The following is a 20,466-nucleotide window of genomic DNA, read 5'->3' as shown; positions in this document are numbered from 1 at the left end:
AAAAAGATATAGCATGTTATTAGCACCTAGAAAATAACAGATTCTTAGCATCTTTCATATTTAAGTTCATAACTGAAGATGGTCAGATTGACCACTTTGGGTGTGAAAGGAAAAATATAAAGACACGTTTACTTTTAAATTCACCTGCTAGTTGTGTTCACTGCATACTCCCTTATATATGCGAGGCCTGGGCCTGGGTGACTGCAAGTACGGTTGTCAGGCTTTTTAACAAACTGGATAACCATTTGTTTCTGCACAGCACAGTTTCTCCTTCACATAGGAGCAATCAGCAGAAAACGTGAAGCAGCCAGGCATTCTGTACTACAAAACACCACCTTAACAGTGAAGCATCATTGGCCAACTGTTGTACAACTGTGTCTACTGCACAAAACTACATGAAACTAGGAATATGTTTGATAAAGAATTCTTTAAAAAATTATTTTCACCTTAAATTTCTCTGTGTCGATGCAGATCCAGATTACCACTTAAATCCAAAGGTACATAACACATGTACATACACTTATAATAACTTCAAGGAGGTCTTTATTTTTAAAAGAGTGATGGCAGTGAAGAGTCAATCGCCAGACAGTCTTTGACTACTCAAAAAGAAAAGACTACACACATTTTCTTAAAGTCGAGAGGCTACAAATTAGATAACATTCTGTTTACTTTCAAAGGAAATGCAGTATATAGAGATAAATGAAACTTTACCTCAAATATCCCAACCAGTAACAAAGTTGTTCATCTCACTAACTTAAAAGATATGTGAATAAAAGAAACAAAATACTATTATGAAATGAAGTTTACCTCTTGTGGCAAAATTCGAAACAAGTAAACAGTTACACAATGTGTTAAAGAATAACCTTTTCAACAGATAGTGGCTAATTTCAAAGACTGATGAACTGAGATGTTGTCCCTCTTGCCCTGCTGTCCCCCGCATTCCCTCCGCCCCCCAGTTTTCAGGTTGTTCGTTAATTACTTATTATTCTAACATGACACGGCTCTTTCCTCTTCTGGAACCCTGGAGGGATTTTTTGATTGTCCTCAGGACCTGTACTTTCTTCCTGGTGGAAGGCTTCTGGGTCTAGACCTAGATGTGGTTGCTGAGGAAGATCTGGACTCCGAGGAGGACTTGGTCCTTCCAGGAGAACTTGATCTCGAGGATGATGGAGAACTATCACAGGAGCGAGATGGAGACTTTGAGCGGCTGAAGCGAGATCGGGCCTGAGATGGTGATCGGCTCCTGGTGCTGGACCTGCGGCCGCGAGGAAGCCTCGGGCTGTGGCTCTGGAGTTCTTGACCCTGGCGAGGAGTTTCCTGGCTGCGGCCTCGGTGGAAATCTAGGAGGCGACCGTGGCGTGCCATCTGCACCCGCAGCTCACGGCCATCCAGCATGATCCCGTCCATGGCGTCCATGGCCTCCTCGGCGTGGTGCTTGTCGTGGAAGCGGATGAAGGCAAAGCCGCGGGACTCTTGAGTGAAGCGGTCCCGGGGGATGTACACATCGCCGATAGGCCCATACTTCTCGAAGATGCGCCTCAGGGTGCGGCATGAGATGCGGTCGGTCAGGTTGTCCACCTTGAGGGAGATCAAGTCGCCCACGTTGGGAGGAGGGCGGCTGTAACTCATGACCTGTGCGAGCTAAGCGGAGAGCCCCCGCAAACTGAATTCGGAGCTAGCTGCTGTCTGCGAAGGCTGCAATGACGACGCAGGCACTGGTAAGTTTGCCTTGGCTTTGTTCAGCCTGAAGACTGCCTCTTTGCGTCAGTTGCCCTCAGCCGGTGGCTGCTTAGAGACCCCCGAACGTCGAACGTTCGGTCTGCGCAGATTGTCTCCAGAGCTGAGACTGCTGGAGGAACTGATCTGTACAAGTTTTCCTTTCTTTTAAAGTGAAAGTTCATGACTATAACATCAGTTTATGACTTTTCCGGTATATATCTAAACGCCCAGTTTGAATTATGGGCAAAAGTATATAGTATAGATGTAATTATGTGACCAAGTACATGGCAGTGCTGATTCATGTATACCAAAACCATTTGTTTACTTTGAAGACAGAAACAAAGTTTCAAAACAGATCATGAACAGATAGGTTGATTCAGTAACACTAACAGGCAGGAGAACATGAGAGCCACCTACAGGGTATGAGCTGTAATCAGAAATTCAGAACGTGATCTCTTATTCCTCTTGACAAAAATAAAAAATAAAAGTCAAAGTTATGATCCGTCCTTCCAAATTGTATAATTGAATAGAACTCAGATTACTAAAGTTTGCTGTTTTCTTATTAATTAACTAGATACACTTTTTGATGGAGTAAGTTCATTTGATATGACTTCCATTACAAAAATGCTTTACCATTAATAATTCTCTTTCATCAGATTGTTGGCAAGGCATCTTTTCTCATGAATCATGTCTATTAGGCTCTAATAAATGAGCTTGACAGTAATGGAGGTAGAAAATAGTATTTTATTAATTATTTCTCACCTTCAGTGAGCAATATGTACTCTTTACAAGTGTCAAGAAGAGGGAAATTTTCCCCTCTATCTTTCTTGATTTCTATGGGCTGGATTGATAAGAAAATTCACATAAGGCAGATTAGCAGGAGAAAAAGGAACACTTTAGTTCTTGTGCATAGAAGTCTCACAGAAATGGAACTTAAGAAGTAGCCAAAGCAGGCACCTTTTATAAGTTTTAGGTGAACAGGAAATTTATGAGGAATTGACAGGACACAGAATTTAGGCTTTGGGTGCCTAATTAGTGAGGACTTTAGAGTGTGGGCTTGGGGTAGTCAGTTAAAGAAGTAACAAGGTTTGTGTATACAGGCTTCTCAGCCCTAACTCCCCCTCTCTGGTGATAAGGGTGTCCTTCAGCCTCTAGATGCAGGGAGAGATTCATCTCCTGCTTTCAGAGAGAGAAAGAGAAAGGTCTTACGTGTCCCTTTTCTGTTTCTTAAGTAAATGTAATTTCAAATAACCGATATGCTATTGAGGCACATGGGGCCCTGGGCCCCAAGAAAAGTCACTGCATCTTCTGCACGTTATTAATTCCTATGAATGTGCTCTGGTTATCCACTACTGCCTAGCAACCTACATCAAAATTTAGGGGCTCCAATTTTTGTCATTATTTTATCTCATAATTCTAAGACACTGAAATCCAGGCAGGGGACTGTAGGACTTGTTTCTTCATTTTATCCACTGCATTAGCTAGGGTGACTGGGATGCCTCTCTTGGAACTACTGGGTGTTGGCTGGTTCCCACCCCCCACCCCCCAGCCCCTTTATCAGAGCCTCTCCGTGTAGTCTGGCAGATTTCTACTCTAGTTAGATTTCTCAGATAGTGGTCAGATTTATAGCAGAAGCATCAGTCCTCTTCAAGTCTAGGACCAGGCCATATAGTATCAGTTCTGCATCTCTTTCAGGAATCCTCCCATACCCTGGAAAAGATAGTCTGTCCTGCTCTTTACAGTCAAACACCCCTGGGCAACCGTTTTTCATATCTTTTATAGCAGAGTGTTGAATTGTGGATTTACTTGTCTGAATCTTCTTTAACTGTGAGAAAATTGAGTACGGGGGCTGAATCTTGCAACGCTGTATGTTCCAGTGCCACACACAAAGTAATCAGCTGAAATATAGCTTAAAAAGTAAGTATCTTGTATATATTGTAGGTGTTCAATACATTTGTATGTCAAATACATGAAATAATCAAAGCTAAGAAATATGATCAGAAAAAATGTTAAGGAATGTGAGTAGAGAGGTAATTTTAGGAAAGAAATCATGATTTAAGATGTTTACAGTTCCTTTGAAGTGGTATATTTTGAAGCATGCTATAGAAGCAAAGGCAGTTCAAAACTTTAAAAATTTGTGAAGTCTGTATTCATTAGTTCATCAGCTAAAATAAGCTAGTATCACTGGAGCTGCTCATATTTTAAAATTTTGTCTTAAATGTAAACTTGTTGAAATATTTTTGAAACTAATTTTTCTTTCTCTTTTCTATTCTTTTGGGATTAAACATGGTGATTTACCACTAAGAACTTCAAGATGTATTAATTTGAGAGAGAGTGTAGCTCAGACTTTGCATGGAGATGCATTTTAAAAGCACAATCACTCAAAAGTAATTTATAACGTGATTCAAATTTTAAGCATTACCCATTAAAAAAATTGAAAATAATTTCATAAAAAGTTACACATTCTGAAAGTTCCATCCCCCTGCTCAGCTGACTTGTACTTCACAATAGTGAGGAATTTCTAACATAGAAATCCTCAATTATAGTCAGGGCTTTTTGGCTTTTCTATTTTTCTTTACAAACCCTCAGTTATTTTCTGTTGAAGATAGTCTCATGTCTTTTATCCCAAGCATTTCAATTATATTTCAGAAAAGGAAGAGATAAGATAAACTGGATCAGATATAATACAAGTTTGGGGACAAGTTTAGAAAGTGGGAACATCTCTCAATTAATTCTTTATTATGTCTTATAAAATACTTTGATGATTTTATACCTTATTTTGGCCTTATCTACTGAATTATAACTTCATTGAAGACAGACTTTGGATCCTTTCGTAGCTTCCACCTTCATAGTCGTGGAGAAAATGGCCAATTCATTGGACAAAATAAAGAGTTGAGATGCTTCAAGGCCTTCCCTTCCCTGAGAACTGGATATTTGGCAAACTAAGATTAAAACTGGCCATGCATTTAGTAAATAAAGTGTTAGAACATTGCCAAGTCCATTGATTTAGTATTGTGCATGATTGCTTTCTAGGGCAGAATTGATTAGTTGCCACAGAGATCATACGACTGGCAAATCTAAACTGTTTGCTATGTGGCCCTTTAAGAAAAGTTTAACATCCCTTGCCTTAGAAATCAAAATCCAAACATTCCAGCTTGTTTCAAAAGATTTTTTGTCATCTTTGTCCAGTATCTAATCCTTCCTTACCATTTTGATGATAATCTCTACTTTGTGTGGTCTTTCTAATGAGAAGAACACAGCTCAGACCTGATTAAAGCTTCTTAGCTAAAAGATTGAATATGGAGCAAAATGCTGCAATGATTAGAGATGGTTAGAATTATTTTGCAACTGTTATATTGGTAGTATCCTGTACCTGAGCTTCTCAGGTGGTACTAGTGCTAAAGAACTCGCCTGACAATGAAGGAGAAATAAGAGACTCAGGTTCAATCCCTGGTTCAGGAAGATCACCTGGAGGAACGCATGGCAACCCACTCAAGTATTCTTGCCTGGAGAATCCCATGGACAGAGGAACCTGGCGGGCTATAGTCCATAGGGTTGCAAAGAGTCAGAGATGACTGAGTGACTTAGCATGTATGCATCCATCCTGTACCTAGTGTGTAGCATTCTGACCAAATTGTTCCTGTTAAAGGAATGCTCTCTAACTTCCTATTCTGTGATCTGGCAACAGAGTTTGTTTCTTCAACAACCCCATAGTAGTACTATGAGTGTCACCGAACCAAACTTGGGTCTACTTGCCAGTGTGCAGTAAAGTCAATCTACTGACACTTGGTTGTAATGAAAGAAAGTGCAACATTTATCGTAAGGCCCGTGAAAGGAGTCTAGGACAGCTAGTGCTCAAAAAGCATCATGTCCCTGATGGTTTTCAGCCAAGCAGTTTTATTTTTATTTTTTTTGCTTTTTTAAAAATTTATTTATTTTAATTGGAGGCTAACTACTTTACATTTTTGTATTGGTTTTGCCATACGTTGACATGAATCTGCCCCGGGTGTACATGTGTTCCCCATCTTGAACCCCCCTCCCACCTCCCTCCCCATCCCATCCCTCTGGTTCATCCCAGTATACCAGCCCCAAGCATCCTGTGTCATGCATCAAACGTGGACTGGCGATTCGTTTCACATATGATAATATACATGTTTGCATGCCATTCTCCCAAATCATCCCACCCTTGCCCTATACGAGACAGCTAAAGAGACACAGGTGTATAGAACAAAGCAGGTTTAAAGGCAAGATGAAGGAGGGAAGTTCCAGGGTATGTAATCAATTTGTGCAGGTTTCTCTGATTGGTTAATTGTGAAGCAAGGGTTAGTTGTCACAGGGGTACCATCATCAATCTTTTGGCTCCAGTATGCCTGGGGGCTATGTGCTCATGGTCATGAAGTAGCTAAAGTCTTCCGTTTGGTGGGGGTTTTAACATCTGTAAAACAGCTCAGAAAATGTGCATCAGATACTGTCATCTAGGTACTTCAGAGAGGAGCTGAAGTAGAAGATATGGGGAAGGGGTCTGTCCCAGGAAGGTCCCCTAGGGTTCTCCTCAATTACATGCACCCTGATGTTCTTCCAAAATCCTCTTGAAGTTAAGGGCAGACAGGTTTGGTTTCCACTGTTTACTACCCAAAGCATCCTAACATATATACTTGGCATAAAATACTCCATTAATGTCATACCTGCTCAGAGGCCTTGCTCAGGGCTGTACACAACTCCAGCTTGTGCCATTCACATTGACATCATCGTTATGAATGGTATCCATTGGGGTTGTGTAGTGTCTAAACTTCATAGTTGTAAAAGGCTGCACTGCTTTGTGTCGGCTCATTTTTTCAGCTTCTCTTCTTCAGTTGTCTTACCTCTGTGCTCTGCAAAAGAGTCAGCTCTAACTACTTTTGCTGTCCAGAGGATTCATGGTATTGCTTGGTCTTTTTGTGATCACTTTGTTCCCCATGCCAAATGCAGACTCTTCAGTTTGTTCATCTGACAAATTCATATTTATTCTTTAATGCTGTTCTCAGAAATCCCCTTTACTGTAAAACTTCCCTGGTCACATCTTTTTCCTGCCAGTGACCCTAGGCATTCATAGTAAATGGCTTTATCAGATGCAAAGATAATACTTTGTATACATTTCTGATATCAATGCATCATGATGGTTTTATGTTAGTCTTCCGTACTAACCTATGTGCTTTTTGAGGAAGCGTATTTGTCTAATTGTGGCCTAGTTGAGGAAAACCCTAGCACAGAGCAGATGCTTAAAGGACTGTCCCTTTGTGGACTTTTTGTGTATCCATTAATACTCGTAATTCATTGAATGTACCAAATCATTTAATATTTAGAGCTTTCAGTCTCACATTATCATATATATCCAGATGCAAAAATATTTACTTCTTTCTATTTATTGGCAATGTCAACTAAAAAAAAAGTCTCAGTGTAGTAAAGGGAAACTTCACTTGAAAGAAAAGGTCAGTGTGAGGGGGGTGTACTGCAATTGGAGGAGAACTATTGCAGTAGGGAGAATGCCGGAACCATAAGATCTGCAAGCCTCTCAAGGTTAATCAAAAGTGATTTTCCTTCTCTTGAGAGGAAGTAGCAAGGGTATTAAGGGTAGGGAGTGGGAAAATGGGATAAAAGTATAGTTTGATTAAATAGTAGATCAGAGAATACTGTACCGTAAAGTCAGCCTATTCTAGTCATAGTTCTGGAGTCAGGAGGAAGGGTGAAACTTTAACGTTTGACTAATAAGCAGTTTGTTCCAACATGAATAAACACTTCAGCTGATAATTGATGAGACAAAAAAAATGGCAATTTGGAATATCTTTGTCTGGCCCTGCCATAGGTAAGCAAGAGGAGGCATCTATGAGTCTTATTTAAGTCATATGAGAAAAGTCTTAAGTGTCCCTTTTGGATCAGCTGTTTCTTAAGTAAATGTAGTTTAATCACTATGCTATTGAGGCATATGCGGCCCTGGGCCCCAACAAAAGTCACTACATCTTCTGCACATTATTAATTCCCTGTGTGTGTTCTCTTTATCCACTACTGCATAGCAACCTACGTCATAATTTAGTGGCTAAAAATTTTATCATTATTTTATCTCGTAATTCTAAGACACTGAAATCCAGGCAGGGGACTGTAGGACTTGTTTCTTCGCTTTATCCACTGAATTAGCTAGGGTGACTGGGATGGCTCTCTTGGAACTGCTGGGTGTTGGCTGGTTCCCACCCTCCACCCCCCAGCCCCTTTATCAGAGCCTCTCCGTGTAGTCTGGCAGATTTCTACTCTAGTTAGATTTCTTAGATAATGGTCAGATTTATAAGAGACCATAGCAGAAGCATCAGTCCTCTTAAAGTCCATGAACAGTATGAAAAGGCAAAATGATAGGATACTGAAAGAGGAACCCCCAAGGTCAGTAAGTGCCCAATATGCTACTGGAGATCAGTGGAGAAATAACTCCAAAAAGAATGAAGGATGGATTGGAAAAGAATTGATGCTTTTGAACTGTGGTTCTGGAGAAGACTCTTGAGAGTCCCTTGGACTGCAAAGAGATCCAACCAGTCCATCCTAAAGGAGATGAGTCCTGGGTGTTCACTGGAAGGACTGATTCTGAAGCTGAAACTCCAATACTTTGGCCCCCTGATGCAAAGAGCAGACTCATCGGAAAAGACCCTGATGCTGTGAAAGATTGAGGGGAGGAGGAGAAGGGGATGACAGAGGATGAGATGGTTGGATGGCATCACTGACTCAATGGACATGGGTTTGGGTGGACTCCAGGAGTTGGTGATGGGCATGGAGGCCTGGCCTGTTATGGATCATGGGGTCCCAAAGAGTCGGACATTACTGAGCGACTGAACTGAACTGAACTGATACTTATATCATATGTGAAACGAATCGCCAGTCCAGGTTCGATGCATGATACAGGATGCTCGGGGCTGGTGTACTGGGATGAACCAGAGGGAAGGGGTGGGGAGGGATGGAGTGGGTGTTCAAGATGGGGAACACATGTACACCCGGGGCAGATTCATGTTAATATGTGGAAAAACCAATACAATAATGTAAAGTAATTAGCCTCCATTTAAATAAATTAAAAAAAAGGAAACAGAACAAAAAAACCTATCCATAGGCTATAAGTACTTTCAAAAATAATTTGTTGTTCAGATAAGATTGTTAGTTTGTTTTTGGAATTAGGCCAGAATAAGTAAATATTTTGAAACCTAGAAAGAAAATACAGAGAAAATTCTTAAGATAGAAATATTAATGTTTACAATCACAGTAATTGATGCTGGGTATTTAAAATGATACACTGTAATGGAAAACACAGATCAGGTGGAGCTCAGATGATTCTGGTATAAATCTTAATTTCTGATTTGTCAGGGCGGATAAAAGGAATATGATTTGGAAGACAATATATAATAATAATTATTATTATTACGTTAATAATGCTACTCAGCAACTGTGTTGAGGCAAATGAAGTGGCTATGTAGTTTGAAAGTCAGAGTGTTAAGTAAGGTTTATGATAAAAGCAGCATACGCTGGTAGAATGAGAGAGGGTAATATGAAGTCAAGTGAGAGCTATGAGGTATTGGTGGTTGTTCGAACGGGAAGCATATTGTCTCCTAAGAGCTTCAGTAGCAGGAATTAGGGATTCCATTTTCGGGAAAAATGTTAGATTATAATGTCATAATAGGCCTAGAACTAAGACATTAAGGCATTTACTTGTCTTGTTGCTGTTCAGTTGCGAAGTCCTGTCCAACTCTTTGTGACCGTCTTGGACTCATTATAATCATTTTCTGGGTACAGGATGGATCCTAGATAAGACATTGTCCTAGTTTTCTTTTGCTGCATAAGAAATTAGTACAAATGCAATGGCTTAATACAACACCCCTTTAATAGCTCACAGTTCTGTAGGTTGGGATACTGCCATGGAGTGGCTTGGTTCTCTGTTCAAGGTCTTAAAGGTCTGAAATCAGCATTTAAATACTTGTAAGATAATTCTGACATTTAACTCATCCTGATTTGGCATCATTTGTCATTTCTTATCCAAGTTGTTTTGTATCAAGGTGTTATGGTATGAGTAGTGACATTTTATTGGTTTTTGGACATTTTGGCTATAATGGTAAGATACTTTGGTCCCTATTTAAAGTTTTTTTGAGATCTAGTCTTACTGCATTGTGGTCAGAAAAGATGCTTGGAATGATTTCAAATTTTTTGAATTTACCAAGGCTAGATTTATGGCCCAGGATGTGAACTATCCTGGAGAAAGTTCTGTGTGCACTTGAGAAGAAGGTGAAATTCATTGTTTTGGGGTGAAATGTCCTATAGATATCAATTAGGTCTAACTGGTCTATTGTATCATTTAACGTTTGTGTTTCCTTGTTAATTTTCTGTTTAGTTGATCTCAATCTCTCCCTGTGAGTGGGGTTAAAGTCTCCCACTATTATTGTGTTATTGTTAATTTCCCCTTTCATACTTGTTAGCATTTGTCTTACATATTGTGGTGCTCCTATGTTGGGTGCATATATGTTTATAATTGTTATATCTTCTTCTTGGATTGATCCTTTGATCATTATGTAGTGTCCTTCTTTGTCTCTTTTCACAGCCTTTGTTTTAAAGTCTTTTGGACTCTGTGGGAGAGGGCGAGGGTGGGATGATTTGGGAGAATGGCATGCAAACATGTATATTATCATATGTGAAACGAATCACCAGTCCACGTTCGATGCATGACACAGGATGCTCGGGGCTAGTGTACTGGGATGAACCAGAGGGATGGGATGGGGAGGGAGGTGGGAGGGGGGTTCAGGCTGGGGAAGACATGTACACCCGGGGCAGATTCATGTCAATGTATGGCAAAACCAATACAACAATGTAAAGTACTTACCCTCCAATTAAAATAAATAAATTTTAAAAATACATGCAATCACTTATTATAAAAGAAATACTAACTGTTCAATGAAAAAATATAGAAGTTTTTTTTCTATTTCATTTTAGCAGGCCTTTCATTTTTATAGGTTTGGCACATAGTTCCTCGACTTTTGTGGACCATGGTTCCATGACAGTCTAACTTTCAGAAGCTTTACGGTACCTTTTGTGTTGTGCAGGTGGAGCTACTTCTGGTCCCTCCTCATGCTGCTTATGGGTCAGAAGCAGCTTCTGCAGGATAGGCCACTAGGTGCTACCGGTGAGGGAAGGGAATCCCTGGACCACTTGATGAGGAGTACTTCCTGTGCCAGACACTTGTGACAGGTTCTCCCTTGACTGTAGAGAATGAAGGGTACTTACCAGGTTGAAAACTTTCTGTGGAGGTACCAGCAAGTTGTCTAATGTCTCTGGATAGGAGAGAGGAGTCTCAGACCCTTCTGAGGAGGAGAGCACTTTCCAAGTGTGAGCTTTTTGTGGTGGGATCACTTTTCCTGGCTAAGCAGCCACTGGTGTGTATGGGTGGTGAAGGGGAATCTCAGGCCGAGTGGGGAGAAAATCACTTTATCTGGGCATTCAGGGATTTTAGTTGTTCCCTCTTTTAGGTTCTGTAGTGCTCATTTGGTACTTGTGGGATTCCTATTTGATGTGATGTTGGAAGAGCCCATTTGAGCCACTTCCTGTTACTAAGTTAGAGGGAATGCTGAGTTTAGGTCACATTTCTTCTTGGTAGAGGTCATAAGGTGCCCTGACATGAAATTGCTCAGTCATTCTAAGGGTCCCTAGCCAATTCACCTTCTTCTTTAGACCTTTCAGAGCTCCTATGTGGTTGTCTTATATTGTTTCCAGGATATATAGTTGGGCTTATAAGAGGGAAGGAGGGCAAGAAGAGTATAAAGCATTTTATATGAATTAGAAGTCATCTCTGTGCCTTTTAAGTGCTCACCTGATTGGGACATGCTCACTCTGGATAATTTCCCAATCAACTGTGCTGTTTATCATAATCTAGTAATGGGAACGATATTCCATCACATTTACAGGTCTCATACTCAAGGGGAGGGGCTACTACGAGGATCATTAGGATCTTAGAATTCTGTCAACCACAGAAGGTGTAAGTGAATGTACTGAGACGTTAATTACGTCTTCCTTTGGAAGACTGGAACCTGTTAGGATAGTATGAAAACCAAGTACTGTTATAATGATTCTACTCGCAGTAGATGAAGTACACCTGGTATCAGAAGTGGTTAATAAAAATCAGAATATTCATTCAAATTTCAGTATCAGTTAATGTCAGTTTCCGAGGTTTGACCTAAGTCTTCATGTATGGCCATGCAGATATCTTTTGTGTGAAAAATATGCTGGCTGAAAGGTGAATTTAAAAATTTCACCACTACTCACCGTTTATATTTTTTTAGCTACATGCAAATACTGTGGTCACCAGCAATTCACATAGAAAATAAAGGTCAGTGATGTTTCTGACTTTAATATTTAGAGCTGCTGCTACTGCTAAGTCACTTCAGTTGTGTCCGACTCTGTGCGACCCCATGGACGGCAGCCCACCAGGCTCCCCCGTCACTGGGATTCTCCAGGCAAGAACACTGGAGTGGGTTGCCATTTCCTTCTCCAATGTGTGAAAGTGAAAAGTGACAGTGAAGTCGCTCAGTCATGTCTGACTCGTAGCGACCCCATGGACTGCAGCCTACCAAGCTCCTCCATCCATGGGATTTTCTAGGCAAGAGTAATGGAGTGGCTTGCCATTGCCTTCTCCAAATATTTAGAGCAGGGTTATACTTAACACTGGAGAAGGCAATGGCGCCCCACTCCAGTACTCTGGCCTGGAAAATCCCATGGACGGAGGAGCCTGGTAGGCTGCAGTCCATGGGGTCGGGAAGAGTCGGACACGACTAAGCGACTTCACTTTCACTTTTCACGTTCATGCATTGGAGAAGGAAACGGCAACCCACTCCAGTGTTCTTGCCTGGAGAATCCCAGGGACGGGGGAGCCTGGTGGGCTGCCATCTATGGGGTCGCACAGAGTCAGACACGACTGAAGTGACTTAGCAGCAGCATACTTAACACTACCTGCATTTGAACAGGTTGCACATTGTACAAAGTTATGACTGTTGCTTTAGGTTGTAATATAATGTACTCTCACCTGTATCAGGATGGAAAATGTTAAGGAAAATTTTTTGAACTGGCCAATAGGATCTTTTCCAATAGTCGATTCTTCCCATCAGGTGGCTAAAGTATTGGAGCTTCAGCTTCAGCATCAGTCCTTCAGGTTAGATTTGGCTAATGTAAACTACTGCCAAAGGATTAGAAGTCAGGAGGAAAGAAGGTAAGGGTATTCATTTCTATGATGCACCCTCTCCAAAACTTTGGATTGACAGTGGCTGCCATTTTCTCAGTTTATAGCTCTTGCTGGGTGGACATCAGCTACAACTCTTAAGACATTTGGGATTGCAGGAACCACTATCTCTCTATGCCCCTTCAAACCTAGAGGTTCTAATACTGGCTTCTCAGTGGCTAGCCTCTGGGTACTTCATCATCTCTTGGTTTCTCGTCATTATTTACACATTTGAGTCTCCTCATTAAATGATAGTCCATCACTGTTTTAAATGTGCCATCAGCTTTTGGCTAGGACTCTGACTAATACATTGGTAGTGGGAAATAGGAGAAACTTTAAGGTAGTATTGGGGAGGGTGGGATAAACTGCTGGAGAAGGGATCAATGGAAGAGATAACCTGGACAAAAGGGGATAAACTGGAAGAGAAGGGTTTCAAAGCTTTTTATAGCATTCTACGAATATAACAAGACTTTTGTGTGTGAATGACTCTAATACAGTCTTAAATTGCTTCCTAATTATTTAGTTGGGGTCCTGTTTCTTTGCATGCACAACCAGGATTGAACAGGGCTAAGAGATATCTGGGATTTATATGACTAGAAGATACTACTAGGATCTATCTGGATTGATTATATCATATTAGAACATTTCTCTCATGGCATCAGGAATATCCCAACCCAGTGCACATACTACGTTTCTATTGAAATTCAGTGCACTGCTATGGTGTGTAACTCATTTTTATTGTCAGATAGGATAACACTGTTTGACCTTTTAATATTTCCTTTTATTATGAAACAGAAATTGGGGAAAGCCCAATAATTTCTTCAGGAACAAGTAATTCAGTTCAGATTGTTACATATAGATTCAGATTGTTATATTTAAACATAAATAACTCTAAAAGTGGACATGACTCAGCTGACTGATGTCCATCACTGTAACACTTCATATATCTGATAATTCATATCTTACATAGGATTATCTGCCTCGGCGGGCTCCATTACTGGCCCACGACAAATAGGGCAGGTTGTGTTTTCTTCCAGCCAATGATCAATGCAATTGTAGTGGTATTCGTGGAGGCACGGTAGGATGCGTAGCGTGTTACCTGCGGTGTATTCTGTGATGCAAATGGTACAGACTTTAAACGCTTCATTCTCTTCAAAAGATCTTAAAGGCAAGCTGTCAATCTGTGTTCTCGTAAGGCCTGTAGTTTGGTGTGGGACTTCTTCATTTAATAAGACAAACTGATCCTGATTAAGGGAGGACTCAGAGTCACTATCTTCAATTATTATTGGGGTCTCTGATAAGCCTGTTGGTAAGTTTCTTTGTTCACTGCCTTCAAAGATCACCGAGGCAACGTCTGAATCTTCATCATTTGAGCTAGAAATCACTATACAAGTGGATGTAGAGCTAGAAATATAATAGGGGCTTGAATCTGATATCACTATTAAACTTGAATCAGGATCATATGTAGCATTTGAAGCAGAACCAGGCCTACTCTCACTACCACCAGGTCCATGTCTTTCATTTGGTGACTCTGCCCTTTCCATGTTTTCACTCGGAGGTGAGACACTATGCTCTAAATTAATGTCACTGTCCATAAGATTACTTGAGTTACTAGATCCTGTCATTGTCTGCCCTAATGTACTCTGACTTGGAACAGATGTTGTATCACTAAAGCTAGTATTTAAAATTCGATGAACGGGATTTCTGATGGTATTGACATAAGCATCCTCATTGGCCTCATCAGAATGTGAAAACATAGGCTTCGGTTCTTCTTGCTCACTTTCTGAAGTGCTCGTGTTGTAGGGTGAGTCAGATATTAACTGAATTCTACTAACTCTGCTGTCTCTCTGAGAACACGCTTGATGATGAACTGCTTCTACTACAAGATTGGAGGGTGTGGTTGGATTTGTTTCCCTCACTTCCAAAGATTCACTACTGCACATTGTGTCTGAGTAACATTCTCCATGAACAGTGTTCCTAGTTTTAGAAGTTTCAATAAGACCCTTATTTTGCAACTCATGTCCAGGCATTTGCTGTCTCGATGTTTCTTCATGCCCAGATCTGGAAAATCTCTCATTTTCACTTATGAGAGTTTGCTTAAAAGTCTGAGATGGTGTATCTTCATTAATTCTTTGAACAGTTTCCCACTGTGAATGTGGAGGTGACCAACTGTCAGTCCTTGCTCTGGTTCTCGGATAGACTGGGCTCCTACTTCTTAGTCTTCTCTTACGTGTAGTTGGTGGGGCTTCCATTAATGTTTCCATTGTATCTTGTTCTGATCCTGATGGTGTTGTAAATAGTGACTCAGACTGTGGATTTTCCACTTGCCTTTGGCTGTCTTCTGTATCTTCTCTTCTGGGAAGTTTTGCAGATGCTACATAGTCCTTCTCTGGATTTGAGTTTTCATCATCACAGTCAAGATTTCTTTCTAAGTCAAATCTGAGCTCATCACTGGTAGCACTAATTTGGCTCTCTTCTCTCCGAGACTGATTTTCTTTTTGTTCACTTGTCACATTTTCAGTTTGTCCGAAAGTGGTAAGCCGGTCTCGTAGAGAGTCATCACTGGATACATCATCTGAAGCATCTCCTCTATCTGTTAATTAAAAAAAGGAGGGAGGGGCCATAAAAGAACTCCCAAAATTGGAACTATGATAAAAGAGCACTCTGAAACTTTGTTTAAAAAGCAAACAAACACAATAACTTAAACCCTCAGATGTTTTCAACTGATTTCACATTTACAGAGTTAATACTTTAAAAGCTTTATTATCTAGATTTATAAGTAAAGGCAGGGCAGTTTCAATTCAATCTGCAAAGGAGTACAGTAATCCTAGATAAATTTAGAGAGTTTTTTACAAAGGGTATCTGAAGGAAGCCTCTTTTTCAATATTTCGTCATGTACACAGCCCTGTATACCACTATGGGAGGAAGGTCAAGAGACAACATTTTTTCTCAGTCCATTGTCAAAACACCAAAGCAATTAAACAAAGTAAACACCAGTTAAGGAGGAGTACTAGTATTTTAATTCAATTGATATTATTGTCTAATTCTCCTTAGTCTCCACCATTACTACTCCTAGGCGCTCATATGCTTTTGATAATGTATAAGTTGTTTTAAAATATAAGATTATTGCCCAAATATAAAAAAAAGTTTATGTTTATAGGCTTAAAAGTATATGAATGTTGAATACTTCTTAAATATCCAAGGTTTTTAATTGGCATTAAGGTGAAAGTCCGTTCAAATGAAGAGACTGAACCTAGCATGGCACATATAAGACCATATTCAAGAACCCAAGTATTATAGTATCCTCTTCATTAGATAGTAAAATCCTCTATTTTACACTGGGAGAGAAGGCACCAGATCTGAGGTTCCACCAGGGTTTCTCAGCCTTAGAACTATTTACCTTTTGGCACTGGGCAATTCTTATTTTGGGCAGCTACCCTGTGCATTGTGTCATATTTGGCAGCATCCCTGGCCTCTGCCCACTAGATGCTAGTAACACCCATGCGTCCCTCTGTGACAAATAAAAAATATCTCCAGCTATTGTCAAATGTCCCTTGGGGTGGGCCAGAGCAAAACTGTCCCCAGTTGAGAACTACTTGATTAAAATATAAAATATTTCTTTTTGCTATTTTGTGATTTTTTACATATCTATATAGATAAAGAGGGCTTCCCTCATAACTCAGTTGGTAAAGTATCTGCCTGCAATGCAGGAGACCCCAGTTGGATTCCTGGGTCGGGAAGATCCGCTGGAGAAGGGATAGGCTACCCACTTCAGTATTCTTGGGTTTCCCTTGTGGCTCAGTTGGTAAAGAATCCACCTGCAAAGCGGGAGACCTGGGATCCATCCCTGGGTTGGGAAGATCCCCTCCATTCCAGTATTCTGACTTGGATATTTCCATGGACTGTGTAGTCCACGGGGTTGCAAAGAGTCTGACACGACCGAGCGACTTTCACTTTCATAGAGAAAATAATATGGGACTTAGCAGGAACTTTCCATTGAGGTACAAAACCGAAAAAGAAACAAAAACCAATAGTCTACTTCGCACAATTTCCCACTTAAAACCACCCAGTTGTGAATCAGGGAACAAACCTACTCGGGCATTCTCACCGCAAACCAAGTAAATGTGAGTTCTTTTTTATGAGAAGTTCCTTACCAAATAATTTATGCCACTTCTGTATACTTTACTATTTACTACTATGCAGTGATTATTTAATACTATGAAGTTCCTTTTTCATCCCATCCTGCTGCTGCTAAGTCACTTCAGTCGTGTCCGACTCTGTGTGACCCCATAGACGGAAGCCCACAAGGGTCCCCCGTCCCCGGGATTCTCCCGGCAAGAACACCGGAGTGGGTTGCCATTTCCTTCTCCAATGTGTGAAAGTGAAAAGTGACAGTGAAGTCGCTCAGTCGTGTCCGACCCATCCTATTCCCCCCCGCCAAAGAGAAATATACCTCTATTTTCATCTGAGTCTTGTGGTGGTTTTTCTTTCATTAATTGAAGTCTCCCCAGCAACTCTTCTTCTGTACTTTCACCTGTGGGGGCGAGCAAATTGTTGTCTCTCATAAGTATGTAATCTTGTTCACTCAGATCACTTACGAATCGGTAGTAATCATCTTCTCGAGCCAATCGGTCTTTCTGACCTCTGTGTTGGACTGAAATTCTGTCTCCTTCATCGTCAGAATCTGAGCTTTCCATCTCGATGAACAAGTCGACAATTCATAACATAGTGCTGAAACGCAAAACCGCCATCAAGCAGTCTCTGGCTGCTACTTCCGCCGGAAGTGACCAGAACACACTCAGATAACGGTCTGCCTAGGTTCCCCGCGGCTCCGCTATTGCACCTCAGCTCTGTAGCCTCTGGTGAGGCAATAATTGAGATCCGCCTCTACTTCATAACTTGCTTAGGCTTAGCCTAGGCATCCATTGTCTTCCTTATGTGACTGAGTAGGGACTGGATTCAGGTTGGGGTTCATTTCATTCAAAAGCAGCCCATATTCCGGAGGGTTTATAATGTACCAAGCACCATCCTTCGCCGTCCGCCCGCCCCCACCACCTCCCCGCCGTCCCCCCGCAGCCTATTCTCAGGCTTTCGGAAGGCGTTTTCATTCGCTGCATTTTATATGATAACCTGCTTCAAAATGCCATGCCAAAGTCAGCCTCATTAAATGTAGCATGTCTCATTTTCAGGTGCCGAGGGACCGCTGCCTTTTCTCCTCGTGAATTCCTCAGATCGTAGACTCTCACTAAGAAAGTAGTTCACAATTTTTGATGACCCCTCAATCCTGTTGCAAACAAACAAAAAACCCCAAAACTTGGGCAGGCTTTTCTGCTCATCCAGGGAATTTCTTCTCCACAAAAGCATTCGGTTTCGTTTTTGTCCTTGGGTCTCTTGCAAAGGAAACTGGTCAGACTATCACAGGAACTTTAAAAAATGGATCCGTAATATTTACTTTACCTACGGTAATGAGTACCAACTTTGCTGATTTTGTTCCATGTGTCTTAGTGCAACCCGGAAGTCTTTATTTATTGGGGAAAATAAACTAACGCTTATTTGTAATGCTACCTGAAGGAGACCGCTGCGAATTTGTGGACTCGTCAATACTACCAGCCCCACATAACACTTGTTTGAGAGTTTCATTCAAATTATTCATATAAAGACAAGATTTGGCCACTGAATTTGGATTATTTAATTTGACTTATTTAATAATTAATCCATCTAACATAAACTGGGTCAGTTATTGTCCTAGCTCTAGAGATATGTCAATTGTTGGATCAGTTTGTCCTCCCAAGTGATTCACACCAAGTGAGGCAAACACCATCTAGAAGCTGTCAAAATACAGTATATTTTAGAATAGATTTATTTATGTTTTATTGTGTAAGTACAGAGAATTATGCAACAATTATTTAATGGGAGTTGGGAAATGTTTCACAGAGGTATTAGATTTAAATCTGAATATTTACATATAGTTGTTAGTTTCTATAGATGGAAAATGGCAGTTATGTGTTGGTAGAGGAAAGCTCTGTCAGAAAAAGTAGACTTGAATGACCTCGAATTATTTGGCAACTGTGGCCACAGTTTTGGGCTAGGGGTGAAAACATGAAATTAATCTCAGAAAAGTAACTGGCACAAACCATAAATTGAGGTTTCAGTTTTTTGAATGTAGGAAATAGGATACTGATTAAGATGTTTTGGTGTAGTTTGAGAACAAGCAGTGGATTTTATTTTTGCCTGCTTAGTGTCCGGGGAACATACTTGTGCTGATGGCATCCTGATTTTCATGGTAGAAAAACTCATTCTACAGTCTTAGTCCAGTTGGTTTAGGTTTAGCCGAATTCACTACCATGGCTAAAGGAAAGGACATTTGATGCAGATGTGTCCAGTCATCATGTCTCAAACTGGCTATGGTAATTGTTCAAAACATAAGCATGTGAACAAAAGTGCATTTAAGATCTAAATCTGAAGTGTTATCTAGAACTGTTGAAAATGAGAGATTCTTTTCCACTGGGGTTACTAAGCTGGGGAGATACAAACCTAAAGATGCTTGTGGCTACGTTTTGTCCCAAGAGTGAGGAAAATTGACATTAAGAGACAGAGGAAAACAAAGATGGAGAAAGAAGGAGACATTTGAGAGAAAAAAAATTGAGAAGTAGCTGAAGCTAGATGTGCCATGCAAGTTTTAGACCTTTAAAACAATGTATTTCCTTTGGAATCTATAAGATTGTGATTGGAAGGCTCCTAATCGTTGTCATAGGAGAGTAATATGATTGGTGATGATGTAGTAGTAGTTGTTGTTGTTAAGTTGTTCAGTTGTGTCCAACCCTTTGTGACCCCAAGGACTGCAGCATGCCAGGCTTTCCTGTCCTTTACCATTTACCAGAGCTTGCTCAAATTCATATCCATTGAGCCGACGATATAGTTAGATGTGAAAAAATAATTTGATAGGGGGGAGGGGGGTCCGGGAATGAGTGAAATAGGTGTGGGAGATTAAGTGGAACAAACTTCCAGTTGCAAAATAAAGAGTCAAAGGGATGAAATGTGCAGTATGGAGAATATAGTCAATAGTAATATAATATTTTTGTAGGATGACAGATGGGTCACTAGGCTTGTGATCATTTTATAATGTACAGAAATATCTAATCACTCTGTTGTGCACCAGAGACAAACAGTGTTGTAGGCCAAGTAATTTCAAAAGACAAGTAAACAAACTCATAGAAAAAGAGATAAGATTTGTGGTTACCAGAGGTTGGGGGACGGGTTTGGACGAAGGAGGTCGAAGGGTACATGCTTCTAGTTAGAGGATAAATAAGTACAGGAATGAAATGTGCAACATGATTAATATAATAAAGACTGCTATGTTGTCTATGAAAGTTGTTAAGAATAAATCCTAAGAGTTCTCCTCACAAGGAAAAATATTATTTCTCTTTTATTTTCTATCTATATGAGGTGATGTTTACTAAACTTATCATGGTTATCGTTTCATG

General features: G+C 40.5%; 1 protein-coding gene and 1 pseudogene across 1 annotated transcript; both read right to left on the bottom strand.

Moving 5' to 3' along the window:
• Positions 1–987: 987 nt before the first annotated feature.
• LOC129535134 (serine/arginine-rich splicing factor 2 pseudogene) lies at positions 988–1,629 on the bottom strand (annotated as a pseudogene).
• Positions 1,630–13,944: 12,315 nt separating this feature from the next.
• LOC129535031 (E3 ubiquitin-protein ligase RLIM-like) lies at positions 13,945–17,679 on the bottom strand. The gene is made up of 2 exons (XM_055393591.2): positions 17,436–17,679; positions 13,945–15,575 (listed from the first exon to the last, which is right to left on the bottom strand). Exons 1-2 carry the CDS (start codon positions 17,677–17,679, stop codon positions 13,945–13,947), a joined length of 1,875 nt encoding a protein of 624 aa, XP_055249566.2.
• Between the last annotated feature and the right edge of the window lie 2,787 nt (positions 17,680–20,466).

This window comes from Moschus berezovskii, chromosome X, assembly GCF_049115385.1.
Source record: "Moschus berezovskii isolate FMDL1 chromosome X, NW_MosBer_1.0, whole genome shotgun sequence".
Classification (NCBI taxonomy): Eukaryota; Metazoa; Chordata; class Mammalia; order Artiodactyla; family Moschidae; genus Moschus; species Moschus berezovskii.
The sequence above is the reverse complement of the archived record's forward strand: the minus strand, read 5'-3'. Positions and strand labels throughout refer to the sequence as shown.

What these genes read in the sequence shown, in the direction of transcription:
- LOC129535031 (XM_055393591.2), bottom strand. Translation starts at nt 17,679, where the DNA reads ATGGAAAGCTCAGATTCTGACGATGAAGGAGACAGAATTTCAGTCCAA. An exon ending in AGACTCAGATGAAAATAGAG is followed by an intron (nt 15,576 to 17,435) that starts GTATATTTCTCT and finishes TTTAATTAACAG; the next exon opens with ATAGAGGAGATGCTTCAGAT.